This window comes from Lepidochelys kempii, chromosome 10 (assembly GCF_965140265.1).
Source record: "Lepidochelys kempii isolate rLepKem1 chromosome 10, rLepKem1.hap2, whole genome shotgun sequence".
NCBI classification, from domain to species: Eukaryota; Metazoa; Chordata; order Testudines; family Cheloniidae; genus Lepidochelys; species Lepidochelys kempii.
In genome coordinates this window covers 80,767,905-80,785,172 of record NC_133265.1, presented here as the reverse complement: position 1 = coordinate 80,785,172, position 17,268 = coordinate 80,767,905, and the positions used below count along the sequence as shown (strand labels likewise).

Below are 17,268 nucleotides of genomic sequence, written 5' to 3'. Positions count from 1 at the left end.
TTGAACACATACGTGAGTCCTGTCCTGACTGCAGATACTTTCCTGAGCTGGGGCTTGAGTCTGGTGTTGTTTGCAGGATTGGGTTCTTAGTTCTTTGAATGGGGATACTGCATCTTGAAGCATGTAATTTACAGTATTTTTCCCCAAATAATATTGTTTTGACATTGATGCATTTAAGTTGACATAGTTGAAATCCTTATATAATACATCTCTGCCTGAAAATTAATCATGTTTATAATATTCTGAGAATTAATAACACCCATTGCTCAAGTCATTAACTTAAAAAAGGAGCTTCCAAAATCTGTTCTCTGCAGTAGGGGACCACAAATAAATGAATGCTTGATAAAATAATCCAAGTAGCAGTTTAACAAGCGTAAACTTGAATGTGGCTGCAATAACACAGAACTATTGTTTAAGGGTTGGCATCAGGTTGATGAGGTGCTTATTTCAGCTACAAAGCATGCATACACATGCATAATGAACTGCAGTATGAATTATTAATGTGTTGCTTATTTAGCCTCATCTGTCTAGAAGATAATGTATCCTAACTATAATGAGTGATTGGTTTTCTACATAATTACAGTAGCAGCAGTATCTAGGAAATTTGTTCTTTTAAAGAAGGATTTCTAAAAATACAATCGTCACACAAACTCAGTGGCTGCTCCATTTTATCAATAAGAGCCCTAGCAGCATTGGGAATATATAATACATAAAGGGGACAGATTCATTATTAACATCATAATTTTACACAAAGTGTTTTACTTAATCATTCATTACAGATCATGTGCTGTAAAAACATTTGTCTCTCTTTTGTTTTTTTTTTTAGAAAGATCTTCAAAGATAGTACTTTTTTTCTAGTTAACTTTTAAGGAGGTAAGAGCCAAAGATATAAAGAGGAGGAAAAAATTAAGGATAGAGTGACAGTTTATGTTAATCGTGACAGAATTTTAATTCAAAAAGTTGCTACGTGATTACTTTTAATTTCGAGAAGATGTACGACTGGGACTAATTCACTCCTCTCTAACTTAAAGTGGTTGCTTGACAAGAACAATAGATCAGGATCTCATTAACCTCTAAATTACAACTCTCTGACACTTTTTGGAATGGCACAACATCTCTCCTTTGTCGACAGAAAAAGCAGTTTGTGTGGTTTCTAATAAAACACCTAAACACTCCGGTTGTTCTCCTGGAACCTCCTCTTAACTCACCCTGATTTTCCCAGAAGGTTTCACCTTTTCTGTCCTTCTGCTGGGGATAGCCACCATCATAAGGATAATCTCAAGGCTGATAAGCCAAACAGTTTATCAAATTTAATAAATTCAATAACCATAGTTTACACTTTCTAGCACCGTCCGTATGAGGATCTCAAAGCATTTTACTAATCGTGACTTATTTAGCCTCACAACATCCATGTGGGGTAGTGCAATATTATTAGCACTATCTTGCAGATGTGGAAGCTTAATTTACAGAGCTGTTAAGTGTCATCCCGAAGTTTACACAGGATGTAGACCACAGGTATCCTGACTTCTAACCCTGGACATCAGCCTCAGGACCATGATTGTCCTTCCTCCTTTTAGCCCTTGTGACACCACGGTGCTCTCCCTACGGTGCCCTTTTCACCACCTGTTTGGTTATCTTGTCTCACAAAGTTTAAGAATTAAATGTCACAAGATTCCTTAAAACGTGGAGAACTATGTCAGAGTATTCATCATTTAATTAGTGCCATAAATAGAACCAATACTGATAGGTGCAAAATGTGGCTAATCAGAGTCACCATAAATGGCCAAGTGCTTTCTTTTCATTTCTAATGTGATGTCACATTTTTTTAACCTTCCTGAAACGCAAGAGAAGTTGCTGCTCAGTCATTAACCCTTTGGTACTGGGGGGGCTCTAAAGCAGCTGCTGGTTATGCTAAAGGAAACCCCCAACCTTGGAATCCACAAATTAACTGGTATTTCTGAAGGCGAACGTGCTGAACAGCCTTTTATACCTGAAGTCACTTAACAATGTTAGTTGGAAATGAAACATTACTTACAGTTTCTGCCTCCTCACTCTGAACACTTTGACTTTTCGTCTTCTTCCACCTAAGTGGCACTTCAAAGTGGCTAGAGCACCCATCTAGATTGCCATTTGTCACATACAACATGAGCTGAGTGAAGGCCAGCTGGTCACTATAGCAAAGGTCAAGGTCTGTTACCCACACCTACCAAAACACAAGAAGGCCAAAAAAAAAAAAAAAAGTGAAACTCACCAAGTTTATTTAATGAAGCTGGGACTCCACTGGTTTATGAATGCTGGTACATCATTTACTTGACTGAGCTAAAGAAACCATTTCCAAACTGGAACAACCAAAACTCTTACATAATTTTAGAAAGATACCTACCAGAGAATATTGAAAGGCTCAAAAACAGACTAATAAGAAAATAGCAAAACTCACTGCAAAGGTTTTAGCAGGAATTAAGGACATGCATGTAGATGAGCTCATGCGATGGAGCAGCTCATAAATGGAGCTAAAATGTACACTGGGGTTTTCTCCCCTAAAGATTTTTTACTGTTAAAAACACTCTAATTACAAAAAAACAACTTTTTTTGAGATAGAAATGAGGAGGTCCTTAAGGGCAGAGTCATGTTGTGAGTGAAAGGGACGGTTTCACATAGAAAGCAATGCTATTTGAATATAACATATGCTTTAGTCACTGATGATTTCAGTGATGGTGTTGAGCAATGCATATTCCTACTGAAGTATATGGCATCATACACAGCAGTTGCTTTGTCTTGTGTGTAGCAAGTAATGTGACTTGGGGCCTGCTTCTGCTTCCACTTACACTGACCTCTTTGCAGGTTTAACTTCCATGGAGTCACTCTAGATTTACATCTGTGTAACTGAGAGCAGAGAGTCAGGCCCTAAAATTTTAGAGCTGAGAGTGACACGTGCACCCATAAAGGCTTGCATCTGCACAAACTGGGTTATTGCACATTGAACTACCCCCCACCGGCACACAAATGCTAATGGGGGTGTTGTGAGGACACAATGTGATCTCAATTCTGAAATGTTGGCTCTTTATGTCTAAGCTTATATATTATTAGAGATAAAAGTCCAAGTTACAAGGAATGTTAAATAACCCGTCTGGTTACTAGCCTCTATCTACCATCCAATATCTACCATAGGAATTGATATGACCCTAAACAATTCTGTATTCACACACAATTGTAATAATCTTTGTACAAAATATGCCTTGTGAGGTATCATTTGAAAACTATTCATTCACTGGTCAGTAATATCATGGTGAAAAGTGTGTAGCAATATTATATGTAAAGTTATAAATTTCCCCTGCATGATGTTATTACCCATTTTTAAAACCAGACAGCTTGCCTTGGTAAAGGTGTTAAATAGGTCTATCCTAAACAAAGGAATGTGGGTTTATACCACTTTAAATATAAGCAGTAAACCAGGCCATCAAGCTAGCAAGGGGAAGAGACTGTGGGAAACAGAACAATTTGCATTTTAGCAAACACCAGCGGGAGGAAGAAAGAGCATGGAGCTTCCTTAACCACCAGACTCCATGTTGCCTTCCTCACCATTTGAATAAAGTCTTTATTTTGAGGGATAATTTCAAAGGTTCACTGGACTATAAAAGAAAGGGGCAAAAAAACCCCAAGTTCTCTCTTTCACCTAAGACTACAAAAGAAATAACAACCTGGGCTTCTGGAGGAGATCCTGACCAAAATGGGGGGGTCAGTCACCTTGTTAGAAGACTGGGGGTGAGAAAAAGACAACCTGAACAAGGCTGTACCTTGCTAGATTAAGTTTTAGACTTTTAGATGAGTATTTTCACTTTTATTTGTTTGTAAGCATTTCTAACTTTCTCTCTTATACTTGAATTCACTTAAAATCCTATCTTCTTTTGTTATTTTATTTTTAATCTAAACCCACAGTGCTGTGTTTGATTAAAGTGAATGTTAAAGCCAGTTAATATTGCAAGCTGTTGGGTTTTGTCTCTTTAAAGGAGCAAATGGATCATATTCCTCTGAATATTGCAGGAGAGGGCTGGACATTGCAGAGCACATGGGTGTGGGAAAGTATGGGATTGGGGGTGCCTTGGGGTCACCTGCTAATATTAACCAAGTCTGCTAAAGACAAGTGTGTGTCTATGATAACTGCTGGCAGGCTGTGGTTCAAAGTGGTTGAATCAGAGTAGTACAGTTTACAGAACATAGAGTGCATGCTGGCTGCTGGATGTGCGTGTGGCTCCAGGCTGGGAGCCACAAGTAGCAGAAGCATTTTGGGGCACTCAGGATAATAATACAAGCAGTATCCTCTTGCTGGTCTGAATTGCACCTTGAAGTGGGACACCGCCATCATCCATATTATTGGAGCACCCTCACGATCTTTAATCGATTTATCATCACAACACCTCTGCAAAGTAGGGCAGTACTGTTAGCCCCTATTTTGCAGATGAGGAACTGAGCCCCAGAGATACATGCCCAAGGTCATAGAGGAAGTCTGTGGCACAGCGGGGACTTGAACCGAGGTTTTCCGAGTCCTAGGCTTGTGCCCGAAGCATTCTTCCTCCCTGCACACTATTAACTGGATGAACAAGTATCTTGTGGAACATCTATGAAGTGCTGCATAGCTGATAATAATAGCAATACGCTTGCACTGGAGGAAACTGAAATGTAACCATATTTTCAGGAAGACTTGGGGCGCTTGTGCCTTTAAGAGCCATCACGCATTGGGATGCCACAGAGGTGCACTGTCCCAGCCGCAGCTCTTGGAAGCTTCGTGCCTGACCCTTGTATAATGCCTCCTGGAGCTCTGGGGAGTGCACAGGCAGGGAGGGAGGGCGCTGTGCCACCCCTGAAGGGGGTGTAGCATCTAGCCCCTTTGCTCTAGTGGCTAGTATGGAGCGTGGGACGGGGGAAGGAAAGCTCCTCCCACCCACTTTTAGGAGACTTTTGCTAGCAGTGGCAGTAGCTTCATCTTATGCTAAGTGGAGCACAAAGACCATGCTGTGGCTAGGAAAGCTCTTTGAATCCTCCTCTCCTCCAGACTGTTGTACTCACAGCAGCCTGTACATAGTTTGCTCTTACATTATTCACATTTAGGGCTTATATGCACTAACACTTACTTCAGTATAACTGAAGACGCTCAGGAGTGTGAAAAAGCTCCCCCCCCCCAGTGACGTAAGTGACACCAACCTAAGCGCTGGTGTGGACAGCGCTATGTCGGTGGGACAAGCTCTCTACACTAGCAGGGCTGTTGTAGCGATTCTAGCCTAGACTAGCCCCCAAAATCCATGTGCCTAACCTTGCAATCAGATACGTTAACATACATAAAACGTCTGCCCTCGAGTGGACTCCTTTAAAACAAATCTAGCAGTGACTGACTTGAATAAGTCTTTGAGTGGTAAATGGCATCATTATAAGGATATTAAGAGGTCAGGCAGCCAAGGCCTCTCGCTAAACTGGAGCTAATTTCTGAATCGTATTCACACAGTAATGCCCTTTTCATAACAGCAAATAAATCACGTCTGTAACAGTTGTTAATAACTAACTGCCAAGTATCTGTTGCTGTATTAAATATGCTATTTGTCAACTTAAATATTTCCTGCTGCATGGTATAAAATGCAAATCAGATGCTGATGACTGGCTTTGCTTAACAATAGAGGGAACTTTCACCAGTTACAATGCTTAATTTTCCCTAAGAATGTAGTCTTACATACTCACTTTCTATGCCGGTGAGAAGGAGCTTTCAAAATACAACAGATTTAGACTATTTCAGCACGTGATAACCCTTCAAATGAGCTACATTTTTACAGCACATGTAGTTCATGATGAATTCATATTAAATGCATTTCCATAAGTATTAGTAATAAATCAATAATAGCGAGTGTATCTTTAATTCTGTGAAAATTAGGTTTAGAATCTAAAATAAGTATTCCACAAAGAGAGAGAGAGAGAACTCGATGGCTTGAGTGAGAAGATCAAGGATTATGGAAAATGTTTAGTTCAGAGGTTCAAATCTGTCCCAAAATGGCAGTGACCAGCCGTCATTAGTATCCAATGCCTGCTCGGGGACCTATGTGAAATGAGTTGACCATCTCCATCCAGTTTCTGGTGCCACAGCAGTAAAGCCACAATCAATGTCAGCACTAAGTGAAAGCTTTGCTGGAAGCCTCAACATAGGAAGGAGGGAAAGATCTCAAAAGCTGTGAGACAATTAATCCCTCACCCTAGAGGTGGTCTCTCCAAGATAAGGTTCAGACACGAAAGCAGGGAGCGTAAAGAAAATTTGCACTGCATTGCCCGTGTTGTACCCGATCAGTGGATAATTACATGGCTTTGGACAGTCAAAGTCACGTTCTGACAATGTGTAAAGAACCTGGCCTTCCACTTAACAACAGAGAAACCCTCAAAGAAATGCAGCATTAGCAGGTGACAAATTTATTAAAACATCATAGAAATTCAAATAGACAACATAAAAAATGTAGTGTTACATATTTTATGTAACAAGTAATACAATCATACAAGCTTTGTCAGCAGCTACTTTCCTGTAAGTTTAATTGTAAAGTGTGGCTAGGCCACTTTTATTTATGTTTAGATCTACAGAATAGACCCATCAAATTCAGCCTGGGCACACGTCCTATGATTTTAATAAGACGCTGTAACGCTGTATGTAACAGACCCTCCAAAAGGTAAGCTAGGCACATTCCCATCCACCACTCTGAGACCCAGGGGCATGACAGAGTCCCCAGTGAATGAGAAGTAGGCCCAGCTCAGCTCCCTGCTCAGGGAAGGGCTATAAGATTGCATGCTAGCGACAGAAGGCCTTTGGGCAGGACAGCCTCCATACCCAGAGGTCAGAGGACTGGGCTGAACGCTGGAGGTATTACAGTCCATCAACATTCCTTACATTCCATGCTCACTGCTTCATCATCCCTTGTGAAAAAGTTCTATAAAAATGAATGAATTAAATCAAGAGTTGGATTCTAAAAACCTACAACATGCAGCAGAGAAAGACATCCATTACCTCTAACCCACAGTTGCCAACTTTCACGCGGTAAATAAGCACCCTGACTTTCACAATAAGCCAAATATCAAGCTAATCCCATTTCAAAACAAGGTGAAAACAAGCCAATCCCGAAGAACTCCAACACTCTATGTGACTAGATCCCCACAGCGTGCAGTCTGGTACTGTGGTGGGCCCGCTGTGCGCCTCTGATTTTCTCCCCCCCCCCCCTTGCCCCTGCTTGCCCCTTGTTCCTGCTTGGCAGGAGCCAATCAAAAAGAAGAAGCAACAAGCTGCAACAAGCTAAAGCCAAAAACTAGCCAACAAGCAACTCATAAACCAATTAAGCCAAAACCACGCCCAATTTCTGCATTTTTTTCACGGGTTTGGCATGTCTGCTCTAACTATGGTTCTTTTTAACCATTCTACAGCATACTATAGCAGGGATATTGTTTTGTGTTACTCTACAGAATGGTGACAAACTCCTACGGGCAGTTTGAGTCATTATTACATTCCAAGGCTAAGAAGGTTGTCATTAAGGTTGCAGATTACCCAATTTTTAAAATAGAAGGGCAGTCCTCAACAACACTGAGTTCAGGGAGGAGGAAGGTAATGATAGCTCCAAGCCACCTTTCTACCTCCTCTGATCCTGGGCCTGGGGGCTGAACCACCACTCTTGCAAGTTGGAGATGCCAAATGGTCACTGATTTATGTCAGTTGGGATGTTCCCCTAGGATCAGTTTCACAGGGCCAGGATTGCCAGAGCACATTGCATTGTGGCCATGTCCCGGAACTCCTCCTACATACGGGAAAGAAGGGAAATCAGGTGGCGTAAGCTAGCTATGTTGGCTTTATACTATGATAGGTAAAATCCCCAAAAGTCCCTTTAGTTCAGCTTTCAGTCCCCTGAGCACTGCGTGAAGGAGAGAGAGACTGGACTGAGAATCTTGCCGTAGTTTTCATGTGATTGATAATAGGGTGCAATATTTCATATTACTAGTTCAGATGCAGCCCAGGTCATTTGTAACTAACCAATGTTACCATCCAGCAGGTGGGTAGATTCCTATATGAAATGAGCTGGAAGTCTCTCTCAAGTTCCCACTGGTCAGATATGCCCTTTGCAAAATTCACAGTAATTGATAACGACAAGTAACCTTGTTGGTAGTCTCAACAGTGAGGCTATGGATTCAGTGAGGCTGAGGCTCACGGGGAGAGCAGTGGGACAAGTCTGCCCTATAGCTGCCTATGCTGGACTTATTCTGGGGATTCGGAGTGGACATCCATTTGTAGGCCACCGTTCACCAGTGATAGATAGATACACACCCTCAAATGGAAATGAGTAGCGCTTATAACCTTATACTAAGCACATGCTTTACCCCACTGCAGTTAGCAGGTGTCCCCGGAGCATAATAGCCTAGGATTAATTATAATAAAAAAGAAAAAGAAGTAGAATCCTTTATAGCTGAGCCTAAAGAATTGTAGGCTAAGAGGATTCCATAGGTGTTGACTTTTCATTTTCCCTGAAGGGCTCATCAGGCACATGCCAAGAAAACCTGTTTCCACTGCAACGAAAGGGCTTTTTTGTATGCAGAGCACTGAGCTAAATCAATGTGGCTGGAGCTGCCAGCAGCAGCAGCAGGGGAGAAGAACCTGAAATAATAAAAATATATAACCTTTGAGCAAGAGCACAGAAACTAGGAAAGCAAGGATTTACAAGCTGTTTGCCCTCTGTTTTTCATGGTGTATCTGTGCCTGACACATACATGCCATGTTTATGAAACAAATATTTTAGAGATGCCTGTTGCCCAGTAGAGTTTCTCTCTTCTACTACCTTTGTCCTCCTCCTCCCAAGATGCTAGCTTGAATGCACACAGGCCCTGTGCTTTGAGCCCCCTTCCATTCTGCAGCATCTCTGCTGCTGGCCATTCTTTCTGCCGACTGACTTATGAAGCACTGCACAGGGTGAAGAGCATGGCAGAAGAAGTCTGGTGGCATTAATGAAAGGAAAATGATCCCTTATTATTAATAATGTATACAGCACCATCCATCCCAAACTGATATACACAGGGGTGCTTCACCCTCTGCTAAAAATGCAGCCATATCTGCACAAAACACAACAACTCAGACGGGAAAGTGAAGACTACATGAGCTAAGTGGAACTGCTGGGAATGTGATCATGTGAGTTGGAATTTACCCAAACAGTGGGAATTAATGCCCACACAAGTGTTATGGCAACTTTAATGACCATAAGTGCTTAAGACACTGGCATTACAGCGCAGTCCACAAACAGCAGCTCAATGCCCCAGAGCACCATGCCCAGAGGAAAGAATGCCACTAATGAATGTTCACAGCATTTCTCACCACACCTGGGATTTGCTTATGGGTTCCACTCTAGTACTGAGCAGGCCCAAAACCTGCTTAGCTCAAGAAAGTTGCAGCACAAGGTGGCACAAAGCAGACCACAGGGCAATTGTAGTTCTTGTCGCCATCAGGTGGAAGGAGGGCAGGGGAAGAATCCCAAGCAGGGCAAGACTCACTAATGTTATGTCCAAAAAAGAAAGAAGGTAGAAGCAGACAAGGAAGATGGGAGAGGGGGGAAAAGATCCAGAGTGAAGCAAAAACAACCCTCCAAACCACTGAGTAAAAGAAAAATGAGATACTAAAGGAAAGAACTGGGCCTGGAGAACAGATTCTGGGATGCTGCTGGTTTCCAATAGCACTTACTGCCACAGCTCAGCAGGGAAAACAAACACATTTCCAAGATGGCTCCTGCTTCTAAGTGAGGTTTCTCTTCCCTGCTAAGCTGTGGGAGTGAGAACTGTGAAACAAGTGAAGTTTGATTTCTATCTGCTGCAGTGTTTGATTAACAGAGCTAGATGGCTTTGATCCAAAGTCCACTGGCATCAGTGAAAGCCTTCTCACTGACTACAATGGGCTTTGGATCAGGCACTATAAAGCCAATTATTATTGCAAAGTCTATATAAAACAAGTTCTAAATGAAACAAACTGCATGAAAAAACATTTCTCTCATCTACTGTAATGATTTTCCTTTAACTCGGAGTGACAGACAGTGGCGATCTCTATAAACTCTCTAAGAACTGAACCGTCCTTCTTCATTGTGAGAAGCAACAGAGGTAAATGAAATGTGATCCCAGCTTATACCTGTTGATACTGCATACTTCTTCAATTAAAGCCACAATCTAGAGCCCAAATGTAAGACAGAAGAAAGGCAAGCACACGACAGAATTTTTTTTTTTCAAAGGTGGCTTGTAGCTACAGCTTTTAGTAATTTTTAAAAATGAACAATCAGTGCCAAATGCATTAGTGCACCAAGATGCCTGTTTTCACTGGAAATCCTACTCATAACAGGAGATGTTATCTGTGAGGTACATGGCCGGTGTGGTAGTAAATTTTTGGTTTTTTGCTGTATCATTTTAACAAATCAGACATGGGAATTATTTCAAAGGTCCCACACATGTAAATCTAAAGACTGGTGGAGAATGGAGTCTTATTTTCCTGCTGGTAACTGAACTAGTTGTTAGTGGCCTAGTACTGTAAATGGAATGGTGTTCGTGGGGATGTGCTGTTCATCTCTTAATTTCCCTTCTGTGCTGAAAAGTTATTTCCAATGTGGTCTATGGGATTACATATTTTCCTTAAATTGTAATGGAAGAGGGGTGTCAAAATCCCTCAGAATGCTTTGAAAAAAATCTTAGTTTTTTTCATTATATTTGCATGGTTTATAAAAGCAATAGTGACGGCTCAGGTCAGGCATTTACTAGCAATTAAAAACAAAGTGAGTTGTCTGCTCCGGTCAGTCAGCTGCTGTTACAAAAAAGGTGTGCCTTAGAGGTCATGTATAATTAAAAGCAAAAGAGTGATACAACCAGGAAAGTAATGAACATTTAATGTTTTTAGGCCTGTTCTCATTTTCCTAATTTGCCCTGGTACCTCTATGCAATGAAGGGCATTGGCTACATGATGTCATAAACTGGTCTGAGGCCCCTGCAGTACCGAGAACCCACCACACGACAAGTTAAAAAGTAATGCAGTCAACTTTAACTTGAAATTTCAGGGCTTTCACAGGTTTCTGTCACCATCTAAATACTGCCAAAAACAGAGGACCTTTTCTGCAAATCCGCAGATATCCGGGGATAATTTTTTCAGATCGGATACGGATATAAATTTTGTATCTGCGCAGAGCTCTACCTATTTCCCTCCAATAAATGTGTGTAATTCCTATTAACAGCGACAGAGTACGTGTTCAGAAGTTTAACTGAAACAGAGCTCAGTTGTGAAGCCTGGATATGAACCCAAGACTTAAAACTGACATTTGTATTTCAAACATCCCAACATTCCGAGGTGTTCACATCTGGGGTTTTGCACTGTCCCATTATAAAGATGGAGGCTATTTGCTAAATTAGGATTCAGAATTAGAACAGCCTCAAAACTGATCATATTTGGGCTTTTGGATTGGGCCTACACAAGGGAGAATTCAGATTTTTCAGACTTCTCAATCTTTAGACAATGTCCAGTGAAAAAATCAGAGGTTCAACCTATAAGACGTACTGACTGCTTGGCCAAGAAAATGTTATGGATGGAAGGTTTAAACTTGGGATCTGGCATCACTTACAAAAATTTGTGGTATGCAAGCTCTGCTGAGCGCTGCAAGGAGATGCTTTCCTTTAAAACACATGGTTCCCCAGGCTGCACCTCGTGATAAAGCCAGCTCAAGTGAATAAAGTCACAATTATAGTGTAATTCTTTACAGCTGCCATAAAAATGATTCAACTTTAAAACAAACTTCAGAAGGGAAGGAAAACATAAATTCTTAAACAGTTACTAAATTATAGCTTTTCTTTCCCCAGTTTAATTGTTTTATCTGCATCCAGTATTGACGTCTACGTTATTGTAAAGAGCACACCTGCTATTTTTAAAGAAGTGCTTGGATGACACTGTAAAAACGTCAATTAGTAAAATATTAATGCAACTTGGGCTTTGAGGAGAGAGCTCTTTTTATTACTTTTAAAATTCACCATGGAATTGAATATTTTAGCAAGGATTGCATACAGTATCTTAACGGGTTGCCATCTAGTGGCAGTTATCGTGATAGCTCAGTGTCATCTCTGAAACTTTTTGAGCTCTGGCTGGCTGGATGTCTGATGTGGACACCATTAAAGGGAAAGCTGTGGAACCTGTTTGAAAATTACACAAAGAAAGCACAATGCTGTACTAAGAAGAATCTGGGAATTTTTTTTATTGGTCACAATTACTTTATTATTATGATTAGTCAACATTTACATTGCAGTAGTACTGAAAGCCCACAACCAAGTTAGGCCCCATTGTGCAAGACACGCTGCAAACACCAAATAAATGACAATGCCTGCCTCAAAGAGCTTACAATCAAAAAGGCATGGTATAATGGGTGGCTGATACAACAAGCGAGACAGCGTGGGAGAGATGGGGTAACAGATGTGCAAATTCTTATCCAAAGCAGAGTAGTGATCACGGCTCTCCACCTGCCTAACCATTGTCAAGTTGTACTTTACTGTCCACATTTTGCCATGAAATAACAAATGAATATAAGAGTGTAAAATCCATTTGATAAGTCTCTTACAGGCTTTCATCTACAGTAATGTTATTTTAAATCTTCAGTTTTAATGCTATAAATGTCAGAACTGATAAAATGTCATGATTTTTAAAGTCAATATCATTCTTTTTAGGACCTGATTCATGGATCTACTCAGGATCGGCAATACTGAAGAAATGAAGAAAAGGCCCTATAGCTGGGGCTTTAGCAAAACAAACCACCTCTTCGAAGGGTTTCTTTCTGTCAGGCTTCCTTATTGAGAAGACTGACTCTCCCCAGTGGCTGTCAGGATGAAATCCAAAGGAAATGAAATTGGAAGTCATGTGAAGAATACCTGTTTCCCAGCCCTTCTGGAAAGACACACGGTCTCCTGAGGAGCTTGTGACCAAAGTTCAAAACCAGACAAATTTCCCATCCTCAGGGAATCTGTCCTTCAGCCAAACACAGGAAGGAGGGTCCAAACCCAGGAACCAGACTGGCAGTTTTAGAGCCTTGTCTCTATGAGAAACTACCAGTAACTTCATCTCCCTCCACACTCATTCCTTTTTCAGAAGCTGCTGAAATACCCTATCCTCTTCCCAGAATGCCTTGCCAAGGTGGTCTACAAGTCCCGCCACTCTGAGATTACATTTACCAGCATTCCCTCTGGGCTGAGGGGAGAAAGGAGTTCCAGATCATCCTGTAATTTAAGAGCTCCCATCTCAGGCCCAGATCCGCAGAGGTATCAATGGAAGTTAAGAGTCTAAATACTTTTGTGGATCTGAGCCTCAGTCCCCAAACAGAGGCAGTAATTTGGGCTTCCTTCCTAAACCCTCTACTGACTCTCAGAAGCTGCTTCTGCCCCCGAGTGGTTGCTCTTCTTGTCCCACAAGTCTGCATTTATTCATTCAACTAGAATGGAGTAGCGTTGGTTGCAAGTGCCCCCCTCACCAGCCTTAAAGAACCATAACACTCCATTATATGTCTCCTAATATTTTATCCTATCTAATAAATAATAAACAAGGCACTACTTAAAGTTGAGATATTGCAGATTCCACAATATTAGGCTTCCAATTTTTATACAATTTTTACAGCAGGTACCTCTGCTGTCAGCCCTGGGCCCCCGCTCTCAGCCCTGTGTGGCCAACAGCCGGAGATGCTACTCTCAGCCCTATGTTCCCACTGCCAACCCTGGGCCCCTGCTCTCAGCCCCGGGCGGCCAACAGTGGAAAAATCATGGAAAAATAATAATAGACTTCATTACCGCGAACGATAAGGTCCCTCATTACTTTTCCACAATTTTCCATGGCTTTTCTGCAACTCAGCTGCGATTTTTTGACAATCATCCTGCAATTCAATTAGGGCTTTAATAATATGGAAGTAAGTATCAGTCCTCAAAATCCACATACATGTTCAGTTCTTTTTAACATCCTCTATGCTCTTGGAATCAATGGCACATTGTGGCGGTAAGTTCCACAGATCAATTATTAATTTTGAAAACAACGATTTTCTTTTTTCAGTTTTAAATTTCTTGTCTGTCATTTTCATTGACTGTTTCCTGGTTCCTGTATTATAAGTCATGAAATAGGAGTGCCTGACTTACTGTCTCTATACTATTCATTATTTCCAATCTTTTCAACCTCTCAAACGGCTTAATGGGACTAAATCGGGGGGCCCATATAATCTCCATCTAAGAATATTAAAGGAACTGGCACATGAAATTGCAAGCCCAATAGCAAGGATTTTTAATGAATCTGTACATTTGAGGGTCATACCCTATGACTGGAGAACTGCTAATATAATTCTTATTTTTAAGAAAGGGAAAAATGCGATCCAGGAAACTACAGGCCTGTTAGTTTGACCTCAAATTGGTCTTGGAACAAATTTTGCAATAGAATGTAGTTAAGAACACAGAAGTGAACGGTAACTGGGATAAAATACTACTTGGTTTAACAAAAGGTAGATCATGCCAGACCAACCCGATCGCCTTCTTTGAGAAGATAACTGATTTTTAGACAAAGGAAATGCAGTAGATCTAATCTACCTGGATGTCAGTAAGGCATCTGATCACTGTTCCACAGGGGAAACTTTTACTTAAATTGGAGAAGACGGGGATTAATAGGAGAATTGAAAGGTGAATAAGGAAGTGGTTAAAGGGGAGACTACAACGGGTCATACTGAAAGGCGAACTGTCAGGCTGGAGGGATATTGTTAGTAGAGTTCCTCTGGGATTGGTCTTAGGACCAATCCTATTTAACATTTTTATTATTGACCTGGGCTTAAAAAGTGAGCGTGTGCTCATATAATTTGCAGATGATACAAAGTTGGGAGGTATTGCCCATACAGGAGGAGGACCGGAAGATGTCAGAAGATGATCTGGATGACCCTGTAAAAAAGAGTAATAGAATGGAATGAAATTTAATAGTGCAAAGAGCTATTTAGGGACTAACAACAATAATTTTTGCTATAAGATGGGGATGTATCAGTTGGAAGTGACAGAGGAGGAGAAAGTCCTGGGTTTATTGATTGATCACAGGATGACTCTGAGCCGCCAATGTGATGACGCTGTGAAAAAGGCTAATGCAATCCTAGGATGCATCAGGTGAGGTATTTCCAGTAGAGACAGGGAGGTGTTAGTAACATTATACATGGCACCGGGGAGATCTCATCTAGAATACTGTGTGCAGTTCTGATCTCTTATGTTTAAGAAAGATGAATTCAAACTGAAACAGGCACACAGAAGGGCTACTAGGATGATCAGAGGAATGGAAAACCTATCTTATGAGAAGAGACTCAAAGAGCTTGGTGTGTTTAGCCAAATCAAACATAGGCTCAGGGGAGATATGACTGCTCTCTCTAAAAACATCAGAGGGATAAATCCCAGGGAGGGAGAGGAGTTATTTAAGTTAAGTGCCAATCTGGACACAAGAACAAATGGATATAAACTGGCCATCAACAAGTTTAGGCTTGAAATTAGATGAAAGTCCCTAACCATCAAAGGAGTTAAGTTTTGGAACTGCCTTCCAGGGGAGCAGTATGGGCAAAAAACCTAACTCGCTTCAAGACTGAGCTTGATAAGTTTATGTAGGAGATGGTATGATGAGCCTGCCTATGATGGCAGGTAGCCGATCTGTGACTGCTAGCAGGAAATATCTTCAATGGCTGGTGATGGGGCACTATATGGGGAAGGCTCTGAGTTACTAGAGAGAATTCTTTCCCAGGTGTCTGACTGGTGGATCTTGCCCACATGCTCAAGGTCTAACTGATCGCCATTTCTGGGGTCGGAAAGGAATTTTCCTCCAGGTTAGACTAGCAGAGACCCTGTTTTTTTCCCCCTTCCTCTGCAGCATGAGGCTTGGGTCACTTTCAGGTTTAAAGTAGTGTAAATGGTGAATTCTCTGTAATTTGAAGTCTTTAAATCATAATTTGAGGACTTCAGTAGCTCAGCCAGAGGTTAGGGGTCTATTACAGAAATGCGTGAGTGAGGGTGCGTGACCTGCAATGTGCAGAAGGTCAGATTAGATGATCATGGTGGTCCCTTCTGACCTTAAAGTCTGTAAGACTCTGCATACAGAAGTCTTTCCTTGGCGCGAATCATTTTTGTAATCAAGCTTTGTAAATTGACCAGACGGCACACTGTATCCTAGATGTCACTGATTTATAGAACACCATCACACTATTTCTGTATGGGTTTCTCTCCCAGAACATCTACATTTTAACAGTTAGCTTTTCATTTTTTGACCATTACTGCACCTTGAGCAGAATGTTTGATAGCAAATAACACTCAGGTCTTTTCCAGAGTGGCTATAGTTAATCTGAATGCAGTGACACATATGAATAGTTTAAATTATCCTTTTAAAATGTGCAATATTTTCCATTTGTCAGTACTGCAATTCATCTGCCACTTTGCTGTCCTTCTACCTAGCTCTAGCCAGATTGTGCTGTCCATGCAGGGTTCCCCTGGACCCAGAATTGTGCAGGAAAGACCCCCCTCCCCAACACACACTCTGGGGGCACTAGGACCCCCAAGTGGTGCCTCCCTCCAAAGCCCCAGTCCATATGGCCTTGTAAGAAAACTGCAGAGAGGAACCAGCCAGAGACTTCAGCCAGGAGGAGCAGAAGCAGCCAAAGCACAAATCTTTGGACGCTCAGAGAACTTTAATTAGAGTTTTGACTAGATTTTCAGTCCTGTGCTGATTGGCTGTCTGCTCTAACCCTCCTCCTCCTCCCTCAGTCTCTTCATCTCAGTTTCATCTCCACACCTGGACCTGTTACCCTCTTCTCCCCTGCCCATTCCCATCACCCCTTGCCCCCTTTCCTTCCATTTAGCTGATCCCCTGCTAAGTAAACCCAGCCAAAAAACCAAACCAAACCAAACCAAACCAAACCAAACCATGCTGGCACTTACATGAGGTTTGCAGCCATCCCATTGTTCACTCTGCTTGTGTTTATCCCTTTTCCCCACCCCGTCTTTCTTGTTAATTTAGATTACAAACTCTTTGGGGCAGGGACCATCTGATACTCTGTATTTGTGCCACGCCTAGCACAATGGGGCCCCATTCTCAGTTGGTTGTTAGGCACCACTGTAATAAATAGGATTAATAATGTTGAATAGTACCTTACTCTATGAGGAATCCAACTAAAATCAAGCCTCATCTTGACTAACCCAAACAATTTTATATGGTCTGGA

The 17,268-nt window shown here is 41.5% G+C and overlaps 1 protein-coding gene across 9 annotated transcripts in view; it reads right to left on the bottom strand.

The window, feature by feature from the left end:
- The window catches only part of IQCH (IQ motif containing H), a 108,435-nt gene that overhangs the window by 12,254 nt on the left and 78,913 nt on the right, over window positions 1–17,268 (bottom strand). For 8 of the 9 annotated variants that reach the window (XR_012154108.1, XM_073304420.1, XM_073304422.1 and 5 more), the window contains one exon: window positions 2,036–2,203. Coding sequence is in view for 8 of the 9 variants with exons in the window: in XM_073304420.1 (XP_073160521.1) it covers window positions 2,036–2,203 (168 nt within the window). In the remaining variant the exon portion in view is untranslated. Of the gene's footprint in view, window positions 1–2,035; window positions 2,204–12,276; window positions 14,965–17,268 lie in introns of those variants that run through there. The other variant, XM_073304425.1, reaches the window with a different exon arrangement.